At 41.1% G+C, this 25,715-nt stretch overlaps 1 protein-coding gene across 1 annotated transcript in view; it reads right to left on the bottom strand.

The window, feature by feature from the left end:
• Positions 1-13,293, bottom strand: part of cttnbp2 (cortactin binding protein 2) — an 84,697-nt gene extending 71,404 nt beyond the window's left edge. Inside the window, exons 1-2 of the mRNA XM_020079018.2 lie at positions 13,153-13,293; positions 7,181-7,288 (exon numbers count right to left, since the gene is read on the bottom strand). Of these exons, the coding sequence (XP_019934577.2) occupies positions 7,181-7,288; positions 13,153-13,281 (237 nt within the window). The 5' untranslated portion in view covers positions 13,282-13,293. The remainder of the gene's footprint in view (positions 1-7,180; positions 7,289-13,152) is intronic.
• Between the last annotated feature and the right edge of the window lie 12,422 nt (positions 13,294-25,715).

Here is a 25,715-nt window from a genome sequence, read left to right as displayed (position 1 = left end):
TGTGATGAATGATCAGCCAGAAGAAAAAAATCTCCTACATTCCTTCCATTTTTTCATTGAATTTGTTGTGAAACACCACACATACAGAACAGGCGGGTGTCCGACTTGACAAGAACATCCAACTCCCAGTACAGAGCGCAGCGCTGATCACAGCCAGGGTTGGGGGTTTGACTCCCACTGGGGGCCCCCATGTTTGAGATGGATGCACTCGCCGCACAGTGATGCACATTAGATAAAAGCCATCACCGTGCAGAATGGACAGAGAGAGAGAGAGAGAAAGAAGGGAGGCTAGAGAGTGAATATATGGGCCTATGTAAAAGAAAAAAAGGGGGGTGGGGGTTTACAGTAAAGCAAGGATTAAGAGAGAGGGAGGGATGGCTGCTATGACCTACTTCCTGCGCACTTCACCAATCGCCTCATTTTACAGAGAGAACACACACACACACACACACACACACACACACACACACACACACACACACACACACACACACACACACACACACACACACACACACACACACACACACACACACACACACACACAGTGGTCCGAGAAGTACAGCAAGAATCTAAAGGCCAGTTCCACATGCAGTGCAACTGAAGTGCTTTTAAAAAGGAAAATGCTATTCAGGGCACCGTTAAACGGGGCGAAGGGAAAATGTAAATTACGTAAAAGCCTTCATTCAGTCTGACATATTAAAGCTTCTCAAAGGTGAACATCGACCACGGTGAGTCTTTGGTTGGATGAAACACACTAACAATAATATTATAATGTAGGTGATGAAATCTTCGCCCTAAAAATCGATGTCTTATATTTCAATCAGATGCAGACATGTCAACCCATCAAATATAAATATTTGATGGGTTTCCTCAGTAGTAGTCTTAATGTGGGCTTCGGATATACGAGTTCTTTTTGGTCTGGGTGTGACCGCCTGCAGAACGTTTCGTTTTCTGTAACCTGTGTTGAAAAATGTCAAGGGAAGCATATGTGGCGGTGAGACGAGTTATTACAGAGTAATAAATCCATGAGTCTCAGCTATGGTGGTAATAGAATAGCAACCAATAAATCAGTGGCAATACATTTTCCATTGAGGTGTAAACTGTTTAATTGAAACTAGAGCTGCTGCTAATGATTGTTAGTTTAGTTTTTTTTACATGACAAAGAAAAGGAGCAAATCAAAACATGTGAGGATCTTTAGGTAGCAAATGTTATCGACTACTAATTGAGGAAAACTGCATGCCCCCCCCCCTCCCAACAAGGTGGATTAGCAGTATGAAACAAGCTATTTGGATTTGAGAACCTAACTGGACATTTTTTACTATTTTCTGACGTTTCATTTTATAGAATAAACCCTTAATAGAGTAATACGAGAATATAAGTGACAAATTGATCAGTCATTTAAATAGGTCCTATATCCATTATACATGCACACACACTCAGACATGCCGTTTCAACTTTGAGACGGACCACCCCCCCCGGGATTGAACCAGTCTTCTGAATTGACTGACAGCACATCAAAAACCACCTCAGCACAGAAAAAAAAAGAGACTGTCAGAAGAAATGAAGTCTCCAGAGACGTCCGGGTGAAGCCAGCTTCCCAGAAATGGGGGGGGTCAGTGGTGAGGATGGACGCTCTGAGTCTTGGTTCCTAAGTGGCATGTCAGTGGGTGGCAGTGAAACATGAGCTTGTGAGTGAGGGTCCAGGTCGGAGGGGGGGGGGGGGGGTCTGGTTGCTAGGCAGCCAATCGAACAGGATGCTGATTGGCTTATGTGTGTGTTTGCATTTGTACATGCTCTCTTTTGAACAAGAAACGAGGAAGAGAGACATGTATAGATATGTAAATGAATTGTCTGAATGCCTACTTAACCGTTGCTGAATTAAGAATAATTTAATCATATTAGTATTCAGACACATATTACAGATAATTTGCTCTATGTGAGGTTATTTTATTCCAAATGTCTTAATAGTGAAGCTTCTGACTGACAATGATGCCAGCATATTCTGCCAGTGCACGGACAGAAAATAATAACTTTTCTCTGTTGAAGGGCTTTTTCACCTCAATTTCAACCTCCAAAAAAGATGGGTCAGGTTGGTAGGATGATATCATTGCACAGTATTTTGTTCGATTTGAATAAAATGAAAGAAATATCCACAGATTCAAGGGGTCATACATTTTTTGCAGCACATAATTGAACTCCTTTGGAAGGCTTTAAAAATGATTCCTCTCTATGAGGAAAAAAAATAAAACCGAAATTGCAGCTCGGGAGTGTAATGCGATTTTTAATATATTTTGGATTAAATGTGCAGCCCAGAGCGACGGAGAGATGCAGCAAGAGGGGAACAGAAATACAAAGATTTATATGGAAGGAGAGAGATTGTCAGACAGTAATGATGAGTAACGAGCGGCCACAGAGTCTGTCCAAAGAGATAAGAGCACAGATAGAAACAGAAAGCAGTAAGAGACACTGAGCGACAGAGAGAGGGAGGACAGAATGTCCAAAATGTTAAGATTTGCAGGAAAAAAAGAGACGAACACAGATACAGAAGAAGACAGAAATTGCTGAGTGTATGTGTGGGGAGGGGAGATATGGAAAAGCCCAGCAACAGGGCATGCCTGAAATAGCGAGATGTTCGGAGATAACGTGACGCTAGAGGAAGCCTGATGGCTCGGGGCATGTGTTGTGTTGTGCAATGCATGTATGAGCCCCAGTGGTGACAGGAGCATCATGGACTCTCTTAGTCATATGGCAGATCACATGACTACAGAGGAGGCTTGCCGCATGAGGCCGGACGCAAGTGGGCAGAAAAACCGACTGCCCATCTGTACTCCCAAGATCCAAAACCTGGTGAAACTTACAACCTCAATGTAACTTTGCTAAAGGGACTTGAATGAGAAAAACAAAGGTTGGATACACAAGTCTGTCATGCATCAATAAACTAGAAAGTGAAGCTTTCGGCTCGTGAGAGACAAGAGGCTGCTTCTTTAAAACTTAAATATTTATATCTATAGTATAACAATCCTCTAAGACTTGTCAGTTGGTGTAACTGGCTGGACACAAAGCTGCATTTTCATTTTTCTTTCAGTAATTTATTTGCCAATAAAAAAAATCAAACTATCAAGTCATTTTCACAATAGTACAGACTGGACACCTCCGCCAGTATCTGTCTCCCACTGAGACTCACAGAACATAACTGCCCACCAGTTTCACACTGTCCAACTGTCCATGTCTTAGTATTGTGTGTTATTGGTCAACAAAACAGATACAGCAGACCTGGCGATGTTTGCTTTCACTTCTTTCTACATACACTGTAATTTAAATTCCTGTAATGCTGCAACTGCATTAGGTAATATCTTTAAATAATATCATTGAATCAAAAAAACCAACCACTGTAGGCATTAACAAACTCAGCAGCTCTGTGCAGATTTTAGTCCCTCTCAGCTTCCATTTGCTTGTTGTGTTGGCTCTGTTGCTGCACAAACACGATAACTTTGAGGACCAATTTCTAGTCTCAAACATTAACTGTACGCCAACTGCTTGGAATGGAAATGGCAGATGGCTGAAGAAGTACTAGATGTTGAAGAAAGCTATACATGCAGCTAAAATATCAGTGGACAACAAAGCAGAGTAAACAGAAGAGTGAATAGTGGATGTATCCGGCCTGTTCTCCATCAGATAGTTCCATGTTGTCCAACCTTGTCAGAATTCAAAGTGTTTATGATTGATCAAGACGAAGGAGGAATCACAGTGTGTGTGCATGTGTGCAAAAGGCAAAGGGGTGGTTTTAACTATAGAGAAAACAGCATATATTTTCAGACAGCTCTCCTGGAGGACACTCAGTGTGGCAAAAGGTTGTTCATATGAAAAGGGCTTGAAAACTGATTTAGAGGACTTCAGTTCTTGGCTTCGCTCCCCCCCTCCACAGAGCTGACCATTCACGCTGTGAAGTCCTGATGTCAGATAATAATTTTCAAAAAGAAGGACATCTGACAAGCCTGAGTATAAAGCTGGCTTTACATTTGTCCAAACAGATCAAGAGTCTTGTTTTCAAAAGGGATTCTCTCGTAGCTCTATGTTGGTACAGTTTACAGTAAGTGTATAACTGTCACGTCAAGAATAAGAACTTCATAAGTCTGTGATATTGAATGGTTGGTTTTCTCTTAATCTGCTTTGAGTGTCCTCATCACATAAAAGACAAATTGAATTATTGTCACTGAAAACTTCAGTGATATCTTTGATTTTGTTTTTGTGCACTGAACAACAAAAAAGCCAACAGCATTCACCTACTGGTTATATATCAATCCTTCTGACAGCTGGTGACCATTTTTTTTTTTTTAATTTGAAAGACCTTGTGATCTAGCATCTCCATTCTGTGTACAGAATGAAAACTGCTTAGGCTTGAAGCATAGCGTCTTTGTAAAACGATTTCTTTGTGATAGTGGGAAATTACCAATGGCCACCAGCCAAAGACATAATCTCAGTTCAGGCTGCTACTCAGCCATCGCTGGGCAAAGCCATACAAATACAAATTCCTGCTCTGGGCATTGGGTAAAGTTGCACTCTCCGAACGCCCTCTGGAAAGCTCTTGGTGCAGAAGAATGGGTGACTTGTGTAGCCATCGGCCACGGTAAACATGTGATATCGCTGTCATTTGGCTAATCCGCTTACGGCCTCCTTTCTTTGTCTCCAGGATGAAACCTGATACGGCAGCTCAGCCAGCTTTAGCCACACGCCAATTATTCTGCAGTACCAAAGCCTCTTAATAACACCCAAACGCCACAAACAATCGTTGTAGTTGTGCCAAGCCATGGAACTTTGGTTCAGAAGCTTTTGGGGTGGTTGTGCGTGACACTGTAAGGTGCTAATATGAATGGTTAGCTTTATTTGTGTCCGGTGAAACTGATTGCCCTAATGCTGGCCACCAGATGATGCTTTTATTCAGGCTGTTTGGGAGGAGCTGGGGAGAGAACTGGAAAGCGGATGGATGGGGGAGTAGGTTTAATCCTCTCTGTCACACTGTCCCGCTTTGTCAGACATGATGTCGGGCCTCCATTTTTCACTCTCTTTTTCTGCATCTCAACCACCCTCAATCGCCTTCGCTCTGATTTGAACCAACGATCTGGGCCTCTCACTCTAAATCCATCTTTCTCAACTGTCTCTTTTTCATTTATCTCCCACTTCTTCAGAGCCTGTCCCTCCTCCTGTTGGCCTCCCTCTCTCGGATAGGGGGCTCATCTGCAACAGAACAAACAGGCTCATTGTGTTTTTGCAAGAGCCATGAGGTTACCAGAGAGGAGGCTTATTTCATAGGACATCCATCTACAGGGGATATGAGGTCCACAGGGACTCTTAAAGACATGGGTGAAGCGGCAGTGAGGGTGGAACAGAAGAACAACCAATACCAGCGACACAAAGGGAAAAGGAAGAGGTGACATTGGGACAAAGTCTTTACTAAAGCTAAGGAGAGAGACAGTGCAGAAATTAAGCAAGGCAGATGTGTTCGAATTAGAAAGGTGGAAAAAACAGGCAGTAAACAATTATAAAATGTTCAAAATTATTGCCTGAAGTCACTGCTGTGATGCAGTCACTAAATGGTGTTCAATACCAGCAACACTGAAGCCTGCAGTTAAACAACAGACTCAATCAGAAAAATTAACTAACTGTGTGCAAGATGAACATCAAGATGTTTGGAGTGCGACGAAGGAAAACACTATGTCACTACATGTTGTTTCAGAGAAACAAGAACTGTAGCAACTGACAAGGACATCCCTCTCCTGTAGCCCAGTGAAACACAGTGAATGAGTTGCACCGTAACAAGAGCCTATTTAAAAATGTCTGAGAGGACAGCCTTTAAGTGGAGCATGGACAAGCCAAGCCGACCTAAATGCAGAGCTGCACGAAGAGAGGGACTTGCAGGGGTTTGTTCAGAAATAACTCAGAATTCCTGCCCCTGCAAAAAAGCAGCTTCACCTGGCACTTCAGCAGGACTACAAAGTGCATTTACAAAAAATTATCACTCAGGTCGATCAATCCTCTTTAATAGAGTTTAAACAAAAACAGAAACCTTCATGACAGCAGGATTTATAACAGGACTGATCAGTAAATACGTCATGTTCATATACTGTGGAGTGGAGATTCATACCTTACAACGTCACTTACCAGATATCTCATATTGTTTGGATGAGGGCAGGAAGTAGCACACAGAGAACAGACTATAGTATGATGGCATGTAGTCCTTCCTATTGCTTAGTTCAACACTCACAGATTTTATAGTTTGTTTCAAACTGTTGCTTTTGGCTGTATGAACAAGTTTGAGGTGCTACTGTACTTTCAGAATTCTCCATTCTACTTCCGGTATCAATGTTTTAGTGTAATTAGTGTTTCTTTACTTTGTAAGTGTTCATGTAGAACACTAACATTTGAAGATATTTCATAACATGTTGTGAAAAAATGTAAACTGTCTGTTCAAATTTACCACAAGCCAAGGAGAAACACTAATGTCTTTTTTGTCATATCGTACTGTCTAACCAACCACCTGCAAAATTCCATCATAGTTTAGCAGTGTTCACCAGGACACAGAGCTCAGATCCTCTCGTTTTTTCTCAAGCTTAGAGAATTAAAATCTACTCGACCTTTTACACTCAAGCAGCACCTTTCCCTCATTGGTTTTCAATATTCACTAAAGAACAGCAGGAACCAGAAACAGCTTCAGTCATCCCTTTATCACAAAGCAGGTGGTGCTGGATGGACACAAGGATTTGATCACACTGGCCTTTCTGGCAAGAAACCTAGTGCTAACTAGTCGCTCAGTCAGCTCCCATTCAACAAAGGCAATTAGAGAGACCACGTATCAGCTGGTAATTACAAAGGGAAGAAAGAAACAGTGGGGCAGAGTCTTTCAATGTGGTCACACAATTGTTCTGCACATTTCTGGGATCGAGCCACTGACTCAGATTTGGTGATATTGCATTCATTTAGCAGCTTTCACGACCATTCATCTTTCATTACGGCGAGTGATACCGAGACAATTCTGGGTCACAATTACAGCTAATCATCTCATCTCAAGCCATTGCACAAAGGCAATCTGTTCTGAATAGGCTGTGTTCAATTAACCCGACAGAGGATGTGATAGCAGTGGTTTAAGGCTGTGAGTGTGTAGGTGTTGTCTGGGCTCACCCTCAGGGCCTCTATGACCAGGTCTCGGGCCTCCAGCTCTCCCTCCATGATACTCAGCAGGGTGAGCAGCTCTGGCTTGCTCAGGTTATCCATGTTGAACTCACATTTCTGCAACCCAGACCAGAAACAATATGTTAGAATCATACAAACATTGAGATCTGATAACAAACCTTAAAGGAAAGGTTTTACGATTTAAGTACACACACAAAAAACAGTACAGCAGAGTTCTATGCCTATGCTGAAATGTATTCAAAACTACATCAGCAGTGTGAGTTAGCCATATCAAGTGGATATCTTGCAAAGTAACACCATTTCTGTGCGTTTCACAGAGAAATCGATATAAACAAGAAGTAAAATGACACTCAGTGGACCACATAACTCATCCAAGGCCCAACAGTCTCCTTAAATTCGACAAACTCCCAGATATCAGTCCTCTGAGTTTTATAAGGCAAAGATTTGACAAAAATGTTGAAAATACCCGTACTTATGTCAAACATAGTGAGTTGAGTAAGAAGTTTGAAGAAGAAGATATAGTAGATGGCGATAATGCACCTTGATTTTTGGTTGCCAGCCGCCAATAGAAGAAGTGAAAACATATTCCTGGATCCATCCCCATAATTGAGTCCCCTACAAAAGTGAATGAGTTTCAATAAAACCAGTTCAGTAGTTTTCTGCAAATTTAGCTTGTCGCAAAGCTAACATTGGCATGTCAATGTGCTCACAGTTAACAAGCTAACATTACACGTAAAAAAGTTGGTCAATATAGACCTCAGGAGAAAAAATGATGCTCACATGACAAATGAACTACTTACTCCCAGTCTCCAACTGGTCTCATTAAGCGTTGCCCTTGAATTAGGCTAGATGTCCGACTACCTCTAAGCTATTAAGTTCTAATTACATTTAGCTAGGCAATTAGGCACCTATTTGGTCTGTAGCGAAAGCAAGGCTAGCGGGTGGGGATGCCTCTAATTGGGAATGACCAGACCACTTCATGTTCCCCCTCGTGTCAATTAAAAGCTTTTTTCCGGTCTACTTATAAGAGTAAAATGGCTCTCTGTTGTCTTTGTATAGTCTCTTCATGAGGAAGAGGGAACTACTTGTTTTAAGTCAACTCATCTCCAACAGTGAATCATGTTGTGCTATGAAAACACTAAATGTTGTTTATAAAGCTAGAAATGTCAGTGTGTTTTTGAGATCCTGCTCAAAAAGGTTTCAACTCAAATTAAGGGGACAAATATGACTGTTTTCTTTAGTGTCATCTTTCTTCCATCTGCCTGAGAAACTCAGATTTAACTCTAGGTTAGCACATTACAACAATTCACTTCATTTTAATAACATAAAAAACTGTTTACTGCCAAGGTTTTAGAAAAACGTTCCCGAGTGTTATCATGTGTTGCAATTTAAGTGAGTAGTTATTTGGCAGATTTAGATTAGTCAGCTTATAAAAAAGGTGCATTGTTATAGTTCTAACTGCCTTGAAGAATACAAAGTAGACCAGCTTCAGTATTAAAATACAGACACAGAAACATTATGTATATACAGTGTATAGTGTAGTGTTTCATATCTTTAATAGTTAAAAGAAGTAATTTTGAATAAGTGGACTTGAATCTTGAGTCTTTTTTCAATTTATTCCAAATTTCTGGCAAAGTAATGAACTGAAAGTTGGGTTGTTTTTGACAGACATTTAAGGTCAAACATTTTATAAGGTCAAGGAAAAATAATTGAATGACAGTTCAGTGACTAACTCAAAGCATCAGGTATTTGCTAGAAGCTTTTCTATTATTAAGATGTAAAATTCAACAATGAACCAAGAGGCATTTTGTCCAGAGGACATGAGGATTTTGGGACAAAGAGTCCTAGTCACAGAGAGCTTCCTGTGTTATCCCAGTCCCATCTCTAAACATCACAATGGCATCTGGTTAGTTGACATTCCAAAGCTGAGTGTCAAATTGTTGTGTCAAGGTACATTGAAGGACATTGTTGTCATTCAAAGCAAATCCCTAAGTGAGGTAAATGACTGAAATTCTTAACTGGACAGCTAAAAAAAATGTGTAAACTTATATAGAGAGGACAAAAGACCACCATCCCCAATTACCAGTTTAGCAACTTCTCACCAGGCTATATGTTCAATGTAACAGGCAAATGGAGGAAGTGGAGAACTGTGCTGCACATCAGGCAGATTGCTACCTGCCCATTCTGGTGAAATTCAGTTGTTAGCAGGCCCCTAAGGGCTGATTTACAAGCTTTCATCAAAACCTCTGCCAAGAATATTCCATTTAATCAACGAGTCACACATCTCCAGAGCTCCGTCTCACAGAATGTGACTTTGAGCAGGCCGGTCTGAGCTGCTGCCTTCTATGTGTCCTTTATGCACTCCTGTGACATTATTTATTTCACCGCAAAGGGGGGGGGGGGTTCATGCTCAAACAACTCGAACAGTGGTCATAAATCCATATAACTAAACAAACTGAAACTCTCTTCTAGAAAAGCTTTCTGAAAAAAGGTGCTGAAACAAGTTTTTAAATCAAGAAATCAGCTTTTTACAAAGGATGTTTTGTGCTCTGCTCACTCAAATATGGACCTTCTTATTTTCAGAACAGGAAACTCTTACATCAATCACGTTTCTGTTTAGTCAAACCACGTTTTTAGTCTGATGCGATCACAGCAAAGCCTGGAAATAAAAGCAGGAGAGATTCCAAGGGATTGATTCATTCACATCGAGCCTTCCAATCGATCCATAACACCCCCTTTTCCCAGCAGCATTTCCACCACTCAGAGGATTGGTGGACTCAGGGACCCTTGATGGACAGAAACCCTGAGCCAAGCTGTCCTGTCATGGGGCCTTGGGTGATGGGTGGGGTGAGGGTTGGAGTGCAGTGTCTCTCTCGCTCTCTCTGGCATTTCAGCACAGTGAGCAGGTGAGGGAAGCGAACACTAATTTGTTCCATGAGCCATGAGCTGTGCGCCAAGGGCACGAGCAGCCGGGCCGGCTTTCCGAGGCTCGCTGTTAGCCCTGGTCCACTTAATAAGACCTGTGTCATTTCACTGAGCCGCAAGGGAAGGGAAATGCTAGCTCAGGGAAAGCTCCTTCCCTGCATTCTGCTGCCAAAAGCCGGGTACAACTGTAGGTTTCTCAGACTCATGTCCTGGTACTGCAAGCACTAAACTGTGGGGTACGACAGCTTGTAAATACACACCTGCAAGGCCATTGAAACCAGTGGTTACAAGGAAAATGCCATCAAGTTGGAGGAAATAACAATTAATTACATAGTTGAATGAATTTAGTTACAACAAAACACATTTTCTCATTCACTTCTTTTGGTGTCTACTAATGCATTAAATTTGTCCATGTTTTGCAATAATAGTCTCAAAATATACGTACATGGGCAAAATTGTGCAATTTCGAGATAAAGTTGGATGAAAGCTATTTAACCTACGGTTGGTCGACCACTCCAGCACGAGTAACCACATGGCATACATCTTGAAAATAGGCCCTCAAGTAGTTATGTCTCTCAATTGGGAAAAAAAACTATAGCTTTTGTCACTGTATAGCTCAATAAAACTAGTGTGAAATCACATATTTTCTCCGATGACTTCTCCAGCTTGTTAACAGGGCAAACTGACATCCCTCTCCATCCCACCGTCCCTATGCAACAGAACAGAAATGTTGTTGTCAGGGAGAAGAAGCAATGACTGTGCAACAACTCGTGTTAAAGGCAGTCCTCCAACATGGCAGCATATCCCACATAACCACTGGTGATGACTCTCTGAAGTCAATTTCATTACACAAGAGTCTGGTCCATGTCCTACTGCATGGTTTGAATATGGGGCTGAACACAGCAGATCTGACAAATTAAATAAGTAAATTATGTTTCATCCCCTTCAAACAATCTTTTTTTTGTCTATATCATTCTAGTTCGTTACAGGACCACTTTAGATGAACATTATGTAATTACTTCTATTGGGGTATAACAGGAAATTTGGGTCAAACTTATGTGGAAACAAAAATATGAAATTTTGTAGCCATTCTATCCATTGACAACGTTGCCTATAGTAAAGATTCAAAGCACCCTCTTCTTAAACTCTGACCAACCATACATGCAGTAGTCGCACACACGTAATTTTTCTATACAATGAGAGAAGACTTTGGGGTGCTGCTCACTTTTTGTTTCACCTCAAATAAAAGGACAATATGGTCAACTACAGAAACGTTGACATGTTATATGATCATCACACTGCCCCTGTTTCTTCTTCTAGTTGGACCTCATCAGTTTGGGTTGTTAAAAAAGTAAAACATGAAGAACTACTACAAAAACTGTGATCCAGGTTGTTTTTCCTTTTGTAAACACAGATTGTAGCCTGCCTGCCAAAGCCAACATGCATCATAGTAAATGAGCGGGAGGAGATCAGCAGAGTGCCTGACCTCTGACCCCCCCCCCTCTGGACTGTGAGGACTGGTCCTTCAGAGTCCTCACAAACGAGAAACTTCCCCCACCGAGGGTCAACAACGGAGAGTCTGACATGGTTGAGCAAAGAGCAAAGTGCTTTATTTAACCATGGCAGGCATATGTGAGGGGGAGTGGGAGGGCATGAAGGCCCCTTTCGTTGGCTGGAGCCTGGAGAAGGAAGAGTGCGCTGGCAGAGCATCGGGTGAGCTGGGGAGACTGCCCGGCTCCCATGTCTCTGGAGCACCTGTTCACCTCGACTCTAAATGTAATGTAGCTTCGAGGCAGTTCTGGGCACCCCTGACACGGTACTCCCAGCTATGCCCGCTGAGTCACTGAAATTAAGACCAATTTAGAAAGGTGTCTGGTGAACAGGGCCTTCACCCCCTCCTCCACCGTGCTGCCTCTGCCCTCCATCCACCCCCGCAGCTCTTCTCCCACCTCTCTCTCTATCATCTCTTCAGCTCACTGCTCAAACCCACCCCCACTATCACCCACCTCAGGCACCGTGGCTGCTTTTTATTCCAGCAACTCCAAATGTTTCATCCAGCATACCACTTCCATCCCAGCTCTAATCAAGTGGCTTTTTTGTTGTAATTTCACCAGTTGAAGCGCAAAGATAAAACTCACTAAAAACAAAAGGATGCCACAAACTGTGGCAAAAGCATGCCGGTCAATTTTGCATTAATTGTCCAGTCTATGACACCACTGGAACAGGTTGCACCATGGAGCCAGCTAAGGGAGGATTTCACAGCCTCCCTCGGAACATGGCAGGTCGAGCACATATGCTGCAACCTGTGAGAAACCACAAGTATGTGTGTGTAAATATGTCAAGCTCAACAAAGGAGCACTTTAACAGGTATACTTTGTGTTGCACTCCTCATCCTGGTCCGTGGCCTGTAAATCAGCTGTGGAAGGACTCACAGCTTTATGCCTGTGAGGGATCCTGTAGGACTGACTGGTGGACAACATCCGGACACGATCAAATCCCCAGACCGAGAGGGTATCATTAACAAAAATACAAAAAGAAAGCTAGAATGAAATGCTGTCCCCCTCCTGCAGGCAACACACCAGCAACCAGCCTGGCACAGCTTCTATTTTCACGCGTGGCTGTGGTGCAGCTCGCTCAACGTCTCTGCGTATTATTCCACGGAGTGCAAATGTGTTTGAGCTACAACCTGTGTACGCTGCGATGTGTCCTCGGCCAGGCGCAGAATAACAACAGCTGCGGGATGAATGTTCAAGAGGCGAACAAAAGGAAGTGGCTGCGGTGTTGGGAATGAAGAGAAACGCACTAATGAGCCTGTGTTGGAGGCGTTAGGACTAACTCTGGATTATTTAGCACCTCCAACCGAGCAGGACCCGTGTTTTCCTCCAGACATTGTCGAGAGGCTCCCTCCGATCACCGCTGTTGCTTCACGAGCCCGAGCGGAATAGATGCGCACTGCATTTCTCACACTGTCCGCCACTCCGGGATAAAAACACCCGTGTGTCCGTGGGGGGTTTTCGACAACCCGCGTGTCTTACCGTGTCCACACTTCCCAGCACGGCCGCCGCCAGTGTTTGTACCGGAGGAGGCTGCTCTCCGCTGGCTCCCTCCGACGCCATCTTCGTACTGTAGCGGTCTGCTGGAGTGAGGGCGCATCCGGCACTCATTAACTATTGCGCTGCTGACGGCAAATCACGCCACGGACGGCCATGGAAAGGAAGACAGGAGAGACGGGGTTTTCAGGGGCTGTAGATGGAGGAGACGAGGACAGGTCTCCGCCGTGAAGAAGCCCCACAGCTGAGTGCGCGGGCTGCGTCTTTGAGAAGGGGGCTGTGGTGTAGGCGTGGGCCGAGCGACGCGCACTGATCCAGATGCAGCGCCGGTGCGCTCCCAACCGGAAAGGAGGTGCGTCCCGGGAACTGATTGACAACAGCAATTGTTGGGCCCGTGTCGCTGTTATAGAGGTTGTTCAATATTGGTCAGATAAAGCAGTCAGATCACAGACCTGTCTGCGCACCCGCTACAGTCACAAAGGTCCATCAATGTATTTCATATAGTCTCGCACATAATTAAACAGCGTTTCTTTTTTAAAGGACATTTTTTAAACTTGTTTGTATCTTTCACTGTAGGCACAATATGTGGACCATTTGACACTTTCAAATGCCCTAAAATGTATATATTTAAATATATAGTATGGGCTGTACACGCAGGGCCTTAACCAGCTCTTTAGCAATGCTGAGGTCAAGAGCCCCACACCCCTCAACCCACAAAAAAAAAAAAAAAACTGATTCTGTTTCCACATGTGGAAAAAGAAGCATAAGCAAAGTAAAGTTAAAAAACGATTTCACAATGTAAGAATAATAGCTGTGAAATATTGGTAAAATAATCCGGTGTCCTTGAGGGGTCAGTGCACAAACAGTGACAGAGTGGAATAAATACATTTCAAAATAGGTGAGAGACAAAACCCTGATCTACATAAACAAAAAGTATTTAAAAAACTGCTTAAACTGAAGCTGTTAAAAAACTTTTTGGAACTTTTTAAAGGCCATTTAAATCCTTTAAATCTTAGAAAACCCTTGAGATTTAATTACAGTGCTCCATAAGTACAGTCCTGGTACAACACAGGGCCGTAACCAGCGTTTTACTAATGCTGAGGTCAAGAGATCCCCACCATGGCTTAATGGAAATTCAGTTTCCTCCTTTGATTAAAAAAAGATAAGTGAGAAGGGGGAAAAGAAGGAGAAATGGAAGAAAAGTAAATGATAAAGAGGGGGAAATTGGTTTATTTTTCTTGGAGTTTTTCATTTGTATATTCTTTTGTTGTTTTTGTTTGTTTGTTGCCCCCATTTAATTATTAATTCTGGGTTTCTTTTGGCTTGACTCCACACTTGCACATACACTCATGCACACATGTATACACACAATCCACACAACAAAATGCTATCTCTAACACACACAAATCTAAAACATTTAGTTTGTTTCCCTTGTTCTTGCTGTATATTAAATCAAATGCCCCCCCCCCTTATGTAATTCTGTGTTGTTTAAAGTAAATTAAAGTAAAGTCTATCTTTTCATGTCACACCTGTAATGTTGCCTTTAACCAAATAATTCATAAAAAAATCCAAATTAATTATTGAAGTACCTGAGTAAGATTGTACCAGCATTAGTTCAAAATAAAAGAGCTCATTATGCACAATGACCCATGACAGTGAGCAGTGTAGGAACATCATTGCTGATCCATTTTTATGCTGTCTGCAGGTGTATGCTGGTGAAAGCACAGCTAAATCACTTAAATAGTAAATAGACTGAGTCACATATTGTATTATCTGATCAAAACATTCCGGAAAAAAGTTGAATTTTGATTCAAACAATACTTCCTGCTTCTGCCTGCTGCTCCACCTCTCACCAGAGCGCTCCAGAGATTTCTGTGTTACATATCTGAGCAGAGAATCGCCTGCTTCGCCAGACCCAATTGTGCATTATTTGGACTTAATATCTAAAAACGGCTTTAGTCATTTTGAGTAGAAATGTATATAAAATAAATATAATGTGATGCATATAGATTCCCTCTCTTGAAAGAGTGAGGCACCATTTGTTGGCGCCCACTGCAGCTACAGATCAGAGTTTTAAAAGAACAAATACAGGAAGATTATGTAGGTTTAAATGGCTTTCCCAGAAAACACAACTATTAAAGGTCCAGTGTGTAAGATTTAGGTGAACGGGATCTATTTCAATTTAATTCAAAATAATCCTAGTAATGTTTTCACTAGTCTGTTACATCTAAATTGTACGACTTGATGGTTTCTTTACCCTAGAATGGGCCCTCGATATTTAAACACTTTATATTTACATCAGGAGGGGGTCCTCTCTACGGAGGCCACGCCATGTTTTTTACAGTAGCCTGGACTGGACAAACTAAACATCTTTTGAGTTTTTATGACAACTGAAGGTTTCCACAGGTTCCCTCTCATGTTTGGAAGGAGAGGGTGAGGTGAGGTGAGGGGTGTTCAGCTGCAACTTGCAACTTCACCACTAAATTCTACACACTGAACCTTAACAAGGCATCTCTTTGAAAGATGCACTCACTTTACAGGCTATCGTATTTGACTGCCCATAAATTGAAACCAAACTGCAGAAAAAAATCCCATTGTTAATCTTACGCGTGTCTGGGTCTGTTTATTCCAGAGAAGCAGTGAGAGGATAGGGGCCCTCTCCGCTCCCAGATGTGACATTTAGGATTAACAGACGCTGATCCAGCCTGGTCATCCAGAATGAGGTTATTAAGTCTCTATTTAGGTCAAATGTTGCTTGATCAACGTTTGCTGGTTGCACTGAGAGCTTGGCCGTTTGTTAGCTTGAGGGATGAGCTATATTTCCCTCACCTGAAAGCTAATATGTTTGTATGTTTTCAAGAAAATCTACTCTCATAATGTCCTTTAAAGCCTTAATTGATTAAATGTCTCTCTGAGGGTTGAAGAAAAACATTTCCTGACCTTTATGCTCTGGAACGTTTCCAACCGTGTTGGACAGACGTCCACAATTGTTAGATTGAAAACAAAGCTGTTTTTCTTTTTTGGGAGACCTGTTGACATCTGCGATGTTGTCATCAAACAACAGCTGTATTGTAACAGCAAATTAAAAAAAATAGAAAGCTAGAGTCACAGATGTGCTGAGATTTATCTGTTTTCAGTATAAATGGCTCACTTATGACTTGGTGATACATTAACATCAGATGTGATATATTATATATATTATCACTTCACAACAATTTCAAAGGTAGCCTTATTAAATTTTTCTATTCCCTTAATCCCACTCAAACACATTTCACATTGTATCTGCCACTCACATTTCAGGGATACACAGGGGAGATTCATATGTGAATTCCTGTCTTTCCCACAGATATCTTTTAGTCAAATGTGTCAACTCCCAAACTCGTGTCTAAGGCTCGGGCAGATCAGCGGAGACAGAGCTGTCATGTGGAGATAATCCCCCCTCCTCTGAAAGGAAGCTCGTCATTAGCCTCTGATTATGGAGGACTCAGGAGATGTGGCTCGCTTGGAAACAACCCCACCTCCTCCCTTCGATGAAATTGGCTGTGACCTTAAAAGATAAAGTTTTCCCCTCAGATCCTTTAATTCAGTGAGATGTTTTCATTTTGGTAAAGAAGTTGTGAGGGAAGTTAAGAGGATGCAGCAACATTATCAGTGGCACAGGAGAGGAAATAAGTGGGAGCCATGCCCCCTTCACTGACCTTATGTCCTGTTGCAGCACAAAACATCAAAATAACATCTGTAATACTATGGTAGTTATACAGCAAATATTGCATTATGAATTCTCTGTTACACAGTTCTGCTTATCAGCCAACAAGTTCTCACATCTTAACAACAGTGTATGTTGCTCCATTGGCTTCAGAACTAGAATGATTTACATAGACATATGAGATGAATAATAAATTCAAGACTGAGGGACATGAAGATTAATTCCTAAAGTTGGAGGACATTGCTATTGTTGCCCTAGGAGAGAAAGTATAGATATTAACTTGTTCCCACACAAAAGATATCTGTGTTATGTGTGCTATGTTCTTGTTTTGTTTGTCTGTCTGTCATTTAGCAGAATAACACTAAAACTACGGATTACCAGAGAACTGGGTGGAAGAATGAAGTACTGGAGAGAACCCAGTCAATTTTGGCGCAGACCAGAATAAATGGGCAGTTCCAGGAACTCTGTACCCCCTCTGCAGGGATGCACATTCACTAGCTGTCACGCGCAAAAGACTCTGTATGAGTCAGCACACAGACTAAAGAGCAAATAACAAGCTCTGGTTTGAATGCCACATGCAGGTAAGCTCACAACTGCAGCTGAAACTATCAGGTCTGACTGTCAACTTTATCAAAAAATAGTGCTGCACACAGCTATACAAAGCCACAATGAAGCAAAACACCATGTTAATTAAGAGAAATGTAAAGTTCTTCTGATTCATAATGAAAATGTGGCAGGACAAATGAGAATATGGCGAGCAGCCACAGATACTGCTCTGACATGGAGAGGGCATTAGCCTTAGTGGTGGCATGAGCTGTCAGAGCACCACTCTACTTTTATATATGCTTTTTTGATTCTGAGCAGGGACAGTCATTGGTCCTATAAGCGCAAGAAGTTGTTGTCAGAAAAATGTAGAGGGTAAGCAGATATGTTTTACCACGTGATTATACTTCCTCTACTTGAATTTGTATGTTTGAACTTAGTGAGCACTTTACATTGTTACTGGACACAACAACTTGCACGATATTGACCATTCTACACAGTAAGCTTTTTGTCAAAGTAACATTCTGTGTATTGTTGATGCAACCTTGTATGTTTCTATAGTTACAGTGTCTGCAGTTCTTGGCAGCCACTGAAGTCAGTCCTGTACAGAGCATGAAACATAAATGAGCAGCCTGAGCTGGAAAAACAGGCAGGCATGCCAGCTGTCTATTGTTTGATGTCATGCTGAACTCTGCACGTTACCTTACAGTTATGTCAGTTCCAGTAAGGGGTGGTGCATCAGGGACAACAGTTAGAGTTAAAGTCTATGATTGGCCATGTGCAGGAGAATTCAATGACACCATGGTCAGAAACCTCCTAATGAGACCCCATGCCACGAGCTTTCTGCCAAACGTTTTGTAATTTTAGAGGTTTGGTTGAAGAGTAGAACATCTAAATGCATGTGTATGATGTATTTAGGAAGATGGGGAGGATTTGCATTTAACTCTATGACTTTAGTATTTATGTGTATGCACTGTATGACCTTTGTTTATAATTTTGGTATTAAAAAATTATTGGAAAGATGTGGTTTGGTATCATGTTTTTCTTTAGGTAAGGTGGGGCCTGTTGATGTAAGGCCCCCAGGTCCCTTCTGCTTGGGGGATCTTGAAACCCCCTGGTTACGGTTGTGTCTTATCCATGTTCATTCATTCTGCAGAGTTGGCAAAGTGTATTGGTTGTATTCACTGTTCCTGTTCCCACCGAAAACTGTATTAAGTTGTTAACACAGAACCAAATCAGCATTATCAGCTGTAAATATTCACTTGTGGCTGAGTTTCCCTTTGAAATGACACTGGATTGACACTTGTCTCCACCTACCTTTAGTGTTGTTGAAATGTAGAGTTTTTCATCAACCTCACTCACATGTCCTTGGATTAATGAAGGGAAATGTAGCAATCAGGGGAAACATGAAAGAAAAGAGCAACACTGATGATATTCAGTCTCATTGGTCAACAAAGCCAATGAAAAGACCAAAAGTATAGCAACTATAGACTGTCTAACACCCAACATACACATCTTATTCCTCTCTGTCGTAAAGTTTTTATTCTCCAAAAATATGTTCCACTCTACACGCACGCACACACTCACACACACACACACTGAATGCTGACTCAGTGCCAAGGCAAATCATGTTTGCTGTAATTGGCCTGACCAGTCAGAGCAGCCTGCACCATCACAAGGGAAAACAAGGCAGAGGGTTTATGGGTAACTGCTGCCTGCAGATCAGTCTCTGTAATGATGTTAGGACCTGAGGAACATACAGTATAAAAACATGTGAATGCTAATATGAGTAAGTTCCATGCACATGATGAACATGCGATTCAGTAACTTATCACTGAGATGTTAAAATTCTACCTCAAAGGAGGGGGGGGTCACATTTAGCCTTGTTTTTAAGCACATTGGCAGAGATAGTCAGATTCCTTGTCTTCTATAGACATATGAATTGATTAGAGTTAGAATTTAAGAATAAAAAATACATTATACACTTCCTTCTCACAGTATTTAATTGTAATAAAGTATCTACGGACATGTGTGGAACAGACTGTGATGACAATCGTTATTCTGGGCATGGATAAAGATTGCATTTTGCTATTTATTTTCAGGAGTTGTTGGAGGTGAGATATTCAATCAGTGAGGTATTAAATCCATAACACTTCATCATATTTTACAATCATCACGTTTTGATTTTGAGACCTGAGTCTGCAAAAAAGCTAGAAGGATAGCTAAAAGAACAACCAAAGTGTGTTCTATCACTGTGAATGGTGATGTGCAAGGGATGTGTGGACAGGACAGAGGCCTCCAACTGAAATAATGTCCATGTGAGGAGGAGCAGGAGAAAGTGATGCAACCGGAGACAACGGGACAGACACCCCTGATGGTGTCAGGAAGCAGGGTCCCTGTACTGCATCAGTGATCAGCAGTAGGGTCCCACAGCCATAACACCCCCTTCCCCTCTCGCTCTAAGCCTGTGGGAATACTTGGCTCATATTAACTCACTCATTGTTGGGACACACAGCAGGCACAATGATTCCCTTTTTGTCGACGAGGACATGTTGGACTGGGAGGGCGGCTGGGCGGCCAGTCGGCCATCACTGGGTCCTGTGTTCTGCGGCTCTGAAGCTGGGCCGGCCAGCAGGCAGACAGGAAAGAGAAGAAAAAGAGCGAGACAGTGAGCCCCGGATCCCATGTCCTGGCTGTCGCTTCAAATAGGGGGACATGGAGACTCTGGATATAGTGACTCCACTGACAGAGAGAAAGGAAATGGAGGGAAGGATGAGGAGGACGAGGAGGAGAGGAGCTGGGATCTGGGCCACATCTCCCTCTGATTGTCCCTGAGGGGCGGCCAGTAGCTGAACGAGACCACTGTTCAGTGTCTCTCTGCTGATCTGAAGTCAGGCCTTCTCTGAGCTCTAATCTCACTTCTTCTTCTTCCTATCCTCCCTTCAGTTCCTCCCTCACACTGCCTTTCTGTGTCACCACCATCATCCCATGGCTGTGCACAGGAGGTGGCAGGTGCTTCCACTGAGTGGCTGAGTAAATCGCTGTTTCAAGGATCCAACCATACAATGAAACCAGCTGGAGAGGGAATGTTATCATGACAACTATAAAGTGCTTATTTTTAAGAAGTCATATAATTTCAGTCCTGAATCCACTCAAAGGTTTGTTACTTGTCACTTCTTCACTAGATATTTGACCTGCAGTATTTGTGCAGTATTTCGACACTGAAAGGATGTTTTCTTGTTATCTGCTGAAGGGGGAAGGTTTCTCTGGATTAACACACACACACATATGAATTTGTTTTGGGACATTACCTTCGGATCTTTTGACACCATATGTGCTGGTGCTGAGATCCTCAGCAAAAGGCCCCAATCACCATTCCACACCACCCCCACTCTTTAGAACAGTCTCCCTGAGGACATCCAGCCACATTTGTATAGGTGGTCTTTCTACAATCTTACTCATCTCTCCTAGTGAGGTCTATTTTAATAAATAGAGTGTTTTATGAAATTTAAGTGTTTTATGTCCTCAAACCTATTAATTGTTTCATATTGTTTATAATTTATTGTGTGTTTGAAATCAATCATGCTCTAATATACAACCAACATGAGTGTAACGTTGAAACATCTCCAGTGCAGTGGGGTGGGGGGTGAATTCGGGTAATCTAGGGAATTTTTGCCAGTTTGATTTCTGTGACCTATTCTGATATCTACACACATAGATCAACATATTATACATTATTTCTGTTTTCTAACCGCAACAGAAGAAAGAATGGACATATCATACTCAGGGGAGACATGATGCAGCTTTCAGTGTTCTTTGGGCCAAAAAGAAAATTCTGCCTGAATTTGATCATCTGAAACAGACACTTGTGATTGGCTTAAAAAGGTCTAAATGTCAATCTCAATATTACCACATTTTAAAAAATGACTAGGACAGTAAGTTGAATACGAAAATGTCATTTATATATTGACATATAAAAGTTGTGTTTTTTTCATATAGAATCATCTTAAATAAAGAAACTTAAAAATCCATTTAAAACATTCTATTAAAGGTTCACTTTTTAAATCAATTACAATTTAATCAATAGCAAGCAACAATAACAATAACTCAAGGAATGAATAGTCCTGGAGGTGAGAGACCATCATCATCAATCATCATCATTGTCTTCTCCACATGTGAAACCAATGGCTGCCGACCACAGGACTGACTGTGCTATTTGGATTATCTCTGTCCGAGAGAGTTAACTCTGTGTTATCAGCTTAAACAGACAGGGACAGACTTTATTTACCATTAACTCCTGTCTGACAACTGCAGATGTTTTTTATTTACTTCACTTTGTCCCTTAATGCATATTTCTTATTTATAATTTCTAATAGTTATTTTGAAATAATCTGTTATAATGACATCATGGGGGGGGGGGGGGGGGGTTATAATAAAGTAGGTTTGCATTCAGTGAACTGAAGTGATCTTTTTGAAATGATAACACACTCCAAGCTCTTCAAGATATGATGGAGCTTGGGCCCATTCCCGTCTGAACAGCGTATCGTTCAACCCTGATACTTGGCAGCCATCATCTGGGAGGAATGACGTCCTTGCTCCAACTTCAGATTCCAGGATGAGTCATCCAGAAACCTGATGACTTCAGTCTGTCATCGCCTGTAGCACATCCTGGACGCTGACAGTCAACAGGTTCTGTCAAAGTGCTGCATGATTACATCAACAACAGTTTACATGAATAAAACACCAACAAACCACTGCTACAAGTGGTTATTGAGTTAAGTTAAGTTAATGTAATGTAATCATTATTGTTTCTAATTGCTATACCTTTCTCAATTTAGCAGAATTTATGGCTGTTTAGCTATTGTAATACTTGCAGAATTCATACTAATGCTGGACGTTCTAGTCTTGTTGACCACTCAAAACTAAAGCTACTTGTTGAAACAGAAAACCTGAAAAATACACAATTTGCATGAAGGTGACCTCAATGATTTTTAAATATCAGTGTTAAAAATGCAGAAAAGTTAGAAACCGTGGTTCCACCTGGCAGGCGGGGAAAATGCTATTAACTAGTAATATTGAAGGACCCCAGTGTGTTTGGACCTTTATATTATATCTATAATAAAAAAACATTTTACTTTGGACCTTGTTCCCATATTCAAGACTAAATGTCAGGATATCTTCTCCTCTGCTGCTCTGTCCGAGTGAATCACCTTGTCTGACTGTAACATCTCTTTAGGTTTGACAACTTTGTTTCTAAAGTGTGAAAAAGAAAGATAGATAGTGCTTTAAGCTTTATCCAGGATCTGTTTTATACAAATTATATATATTTGTAATTGGACACACTGTAGTTGTAGATATAACAATAACAAAAACATATACAATATTTTTGCTATATTAATTATTTCTGATGATACAGAAAAATATAAAGCAAATATAATATAAGATAATATAAAGACAGATACCCATTATGTTCTGGTGGCAGTATGGGACAGTTATTGAATTGTGTGTAACCATGTACACAACATAGAATTCTCTGGCCTGAAATTTACAACCCTAACAAATGTGACATGTTGACATCCTCTCAGATTTAAACTCCTGTCGTGACACCTCGTGCCTCGAGGCAATGTCAGCTCTGTGACAGGCTCCTGCTGATGTCACACTGCCTGTCAGTCACAGCCCCAGTCACTGAGGGATGTTGGACGTCTGGTTTAGGGAGACTGTCTTCAGGTGACTCTGACTGATCTTCTTCACATGACCTTCGAGATAAATGGAGTGATGGTTACATTGGATTTGTTTGACATCATTTTTTAAGTATCTCTATAGTCTCTTGTGCCAATATGGTAGCTGATTCAAAATATGTACAAAGATCAGTGCGGTGGTAAGACAAGCAAGAGCTTTCAACAGATAATAGTTAAGTCTAGTCCAAACCATATTTTCATTATCAAGGTGGTATGCTCTGTTATAAAAAAAAAATCATTTACTCTATTTAACCAGGGTAACTTTGTTCAGATGAATATACCGATACACTCGCACACATTCACTCCTGGAAGCCACGCATACAATCTTCTATCTGATCTAATACACAGGATAAAAATAAACTTTGTTCCTGTTGGATGATGACCTTTGATGATGAGCCAGAATGATGGCAGCTCCTCCACAAACAACCAGTTAAATGTGTATAAAATACACTGTAGTCCCCCCCCCTTGTTATTTTTATGTTTGAGGAATTAGGTGTGTATCTGAATCATCTTAAGGACTCTCTCTGTTGCAAAGGATTTCTCACTGAGAAATAAAGACAATAAAATGTATGTTTCACTGTCAAACTGGCTTCATTGTAATGAATGAATCGTGAGGGTGTGACGCCATCTACTGGACAATAAGTGAAATGGCTTTAAATGAAAGATTCTCAGAGAAATCAAGGAAAATGTTCAAAACACCCTATATCACCATGAAAAAATTAAATTAAATGAAGATTCTCCCTGTGATCCAGAACAAAAATGAATTTATTCTTCCTTAGTTCACGTCCCAGCACTCCACAAAATTTTGGAACGGAAAAACATTAGTCATCAGTAGCAAATCTGCAGACACTTGATATATTATTTAGAAAGGCTCATTAGTATGGAGCTCCCCATGTGACATTTAAGGAAGCAAATTGTGTGACACCCCACTCCTGACTCCCCCTCTCTCTGACTCCAGCGCAGTCAGCCCTCACCAAAATGACACTCCACTGTTACATGGTGCTCTGTCCTTAAAGGTTCAGTGTGTAGAATTTAGTGATATCTAGTGGTGAAGTTGCATGTTGCAGCTGAACACCCCTCACCTCACCCTCTCCTTCCAAACATGAAAAATAAACTGTGGTAGACTTTAATTGTCATAAAAACTCAAAAGGTGTTTAGTTTGTTCAGTCTGGACGACTGTAAAAAACATGGCGGCCTCCGTAGAGAGGTCCTGCTCCTGATGTAAATATAAAGTATTTAAATCTAAAAGGCCCATTCTAGGATAAAGAAAACAAGAATTATACATTTTAGATGAAACACATTAGTGAAAACATCACTAGGATTATTTTATAATAAATTACTGCCAATAGATCCCTTTCACCTAAAACTTACACACTGGACCTTTACGTTTATTTCCACATCATTTCAGTTACGAGGCATGTGAAGATGTTGACATTTTAAAAAGAATCATCATGCTTAGTTTCAAGTTGTATTCCCCCATGAAATAGATTAATTCATTAGATTATCACAAAACATGAGAAAAATAATCCCAGCTCTATCACAGTACATTCTCTGTGTTAGGACCTCACACAAATTCTTTGGTCAGAAAGGAAAATGATCATTGTCCAGCTCAGGATTAATGAAAACGAAATAATTGAATGTAAAGTAAAGCAAACATAGATGATCAAATATAAGGCCTGTTGTAATGGTTGATGATATATGATGCTGGCAGTGTGCCTAGATGTTTAAACCACAAGGATGTAAAAAGTTCATATATCATGTTTTGACATTTACACAGGATTTAGTCTGGGTGGAATTTATTTGAATACAGGGCAACAACAGGTGAAGATGTGGTCAAGCAATTGACAAACTGCAGTTTCAGTGAGAAGTGAATTGACGTGTGTGCTTTTATTACAGCTCAGAACATCAGTGGAGACATTGTGACACGTCTTCAAGTCAAGTTCTCAGGTTCTTTTATTTTTTCTTGACATAAATAAAATGTTTTGTTAAAATGTTCAATAATAACACGTTCAATAATTTTTGAATGCATGCCTTTTTCGAATTATGTTTTGTTTTGATGGATGCGCCACAAGAGAGGTCAGGGTTAGAAGTAATAATAATGATAATAACTCTATTTTTATAGCACTTATCTAAAACAAATTACACAAAAGTCCATGGCATAATGAAGAATGGACTGTGATAAAAGGTAATGTGTTCAATCCAATTTAAGAGCCAAATCATAACATAATAAGGTCAAGACCTTAAGTTATAGAGAAACCCAACAGTTCTCACAATGAGCAAGCAACCAAGTAACCAAAAGGTCAGAATTGATCCTCTGTGGACCATGAATATGATAAAGGTTAATGTTAATTTCATTGTAATACTTGTTGAGATGTTCCTGTCTGGAACAATGTTTTGGATGTTCACTGACAAAGGACAGAGTGTTGTGTTCATCCTCAAGCACAAGAACAAAAATAAGAAATCTATAACGGCTGTGGCTGAGGGATAGAGCGGTCGTCCTCCAACTAGAAGGTTGGCAGTTCAATCCCCAGTCTTCCAATCTGCATGCCAAGGTGTCCTTG

Source organism: Paralichthys olivaceus, chromosome 7 (assembly GCF_024713975.1).
Source record: "Paralichthys olivaceus isolate ysfri-2021 chromosome 7, ASM2471397v2, whole genome shotgun sequence".
NCBI lineage: Eukaryota > Metazoa > Chordata > Actinopteri > Pleuronectiformes > Paralichthyidae > Paralichthys > Paralichthys olivaceus.
Note: the sequence above shows the minus strand (reverse complement) of the source record. Positions and strands in the feature narration are given on the sequence as shown.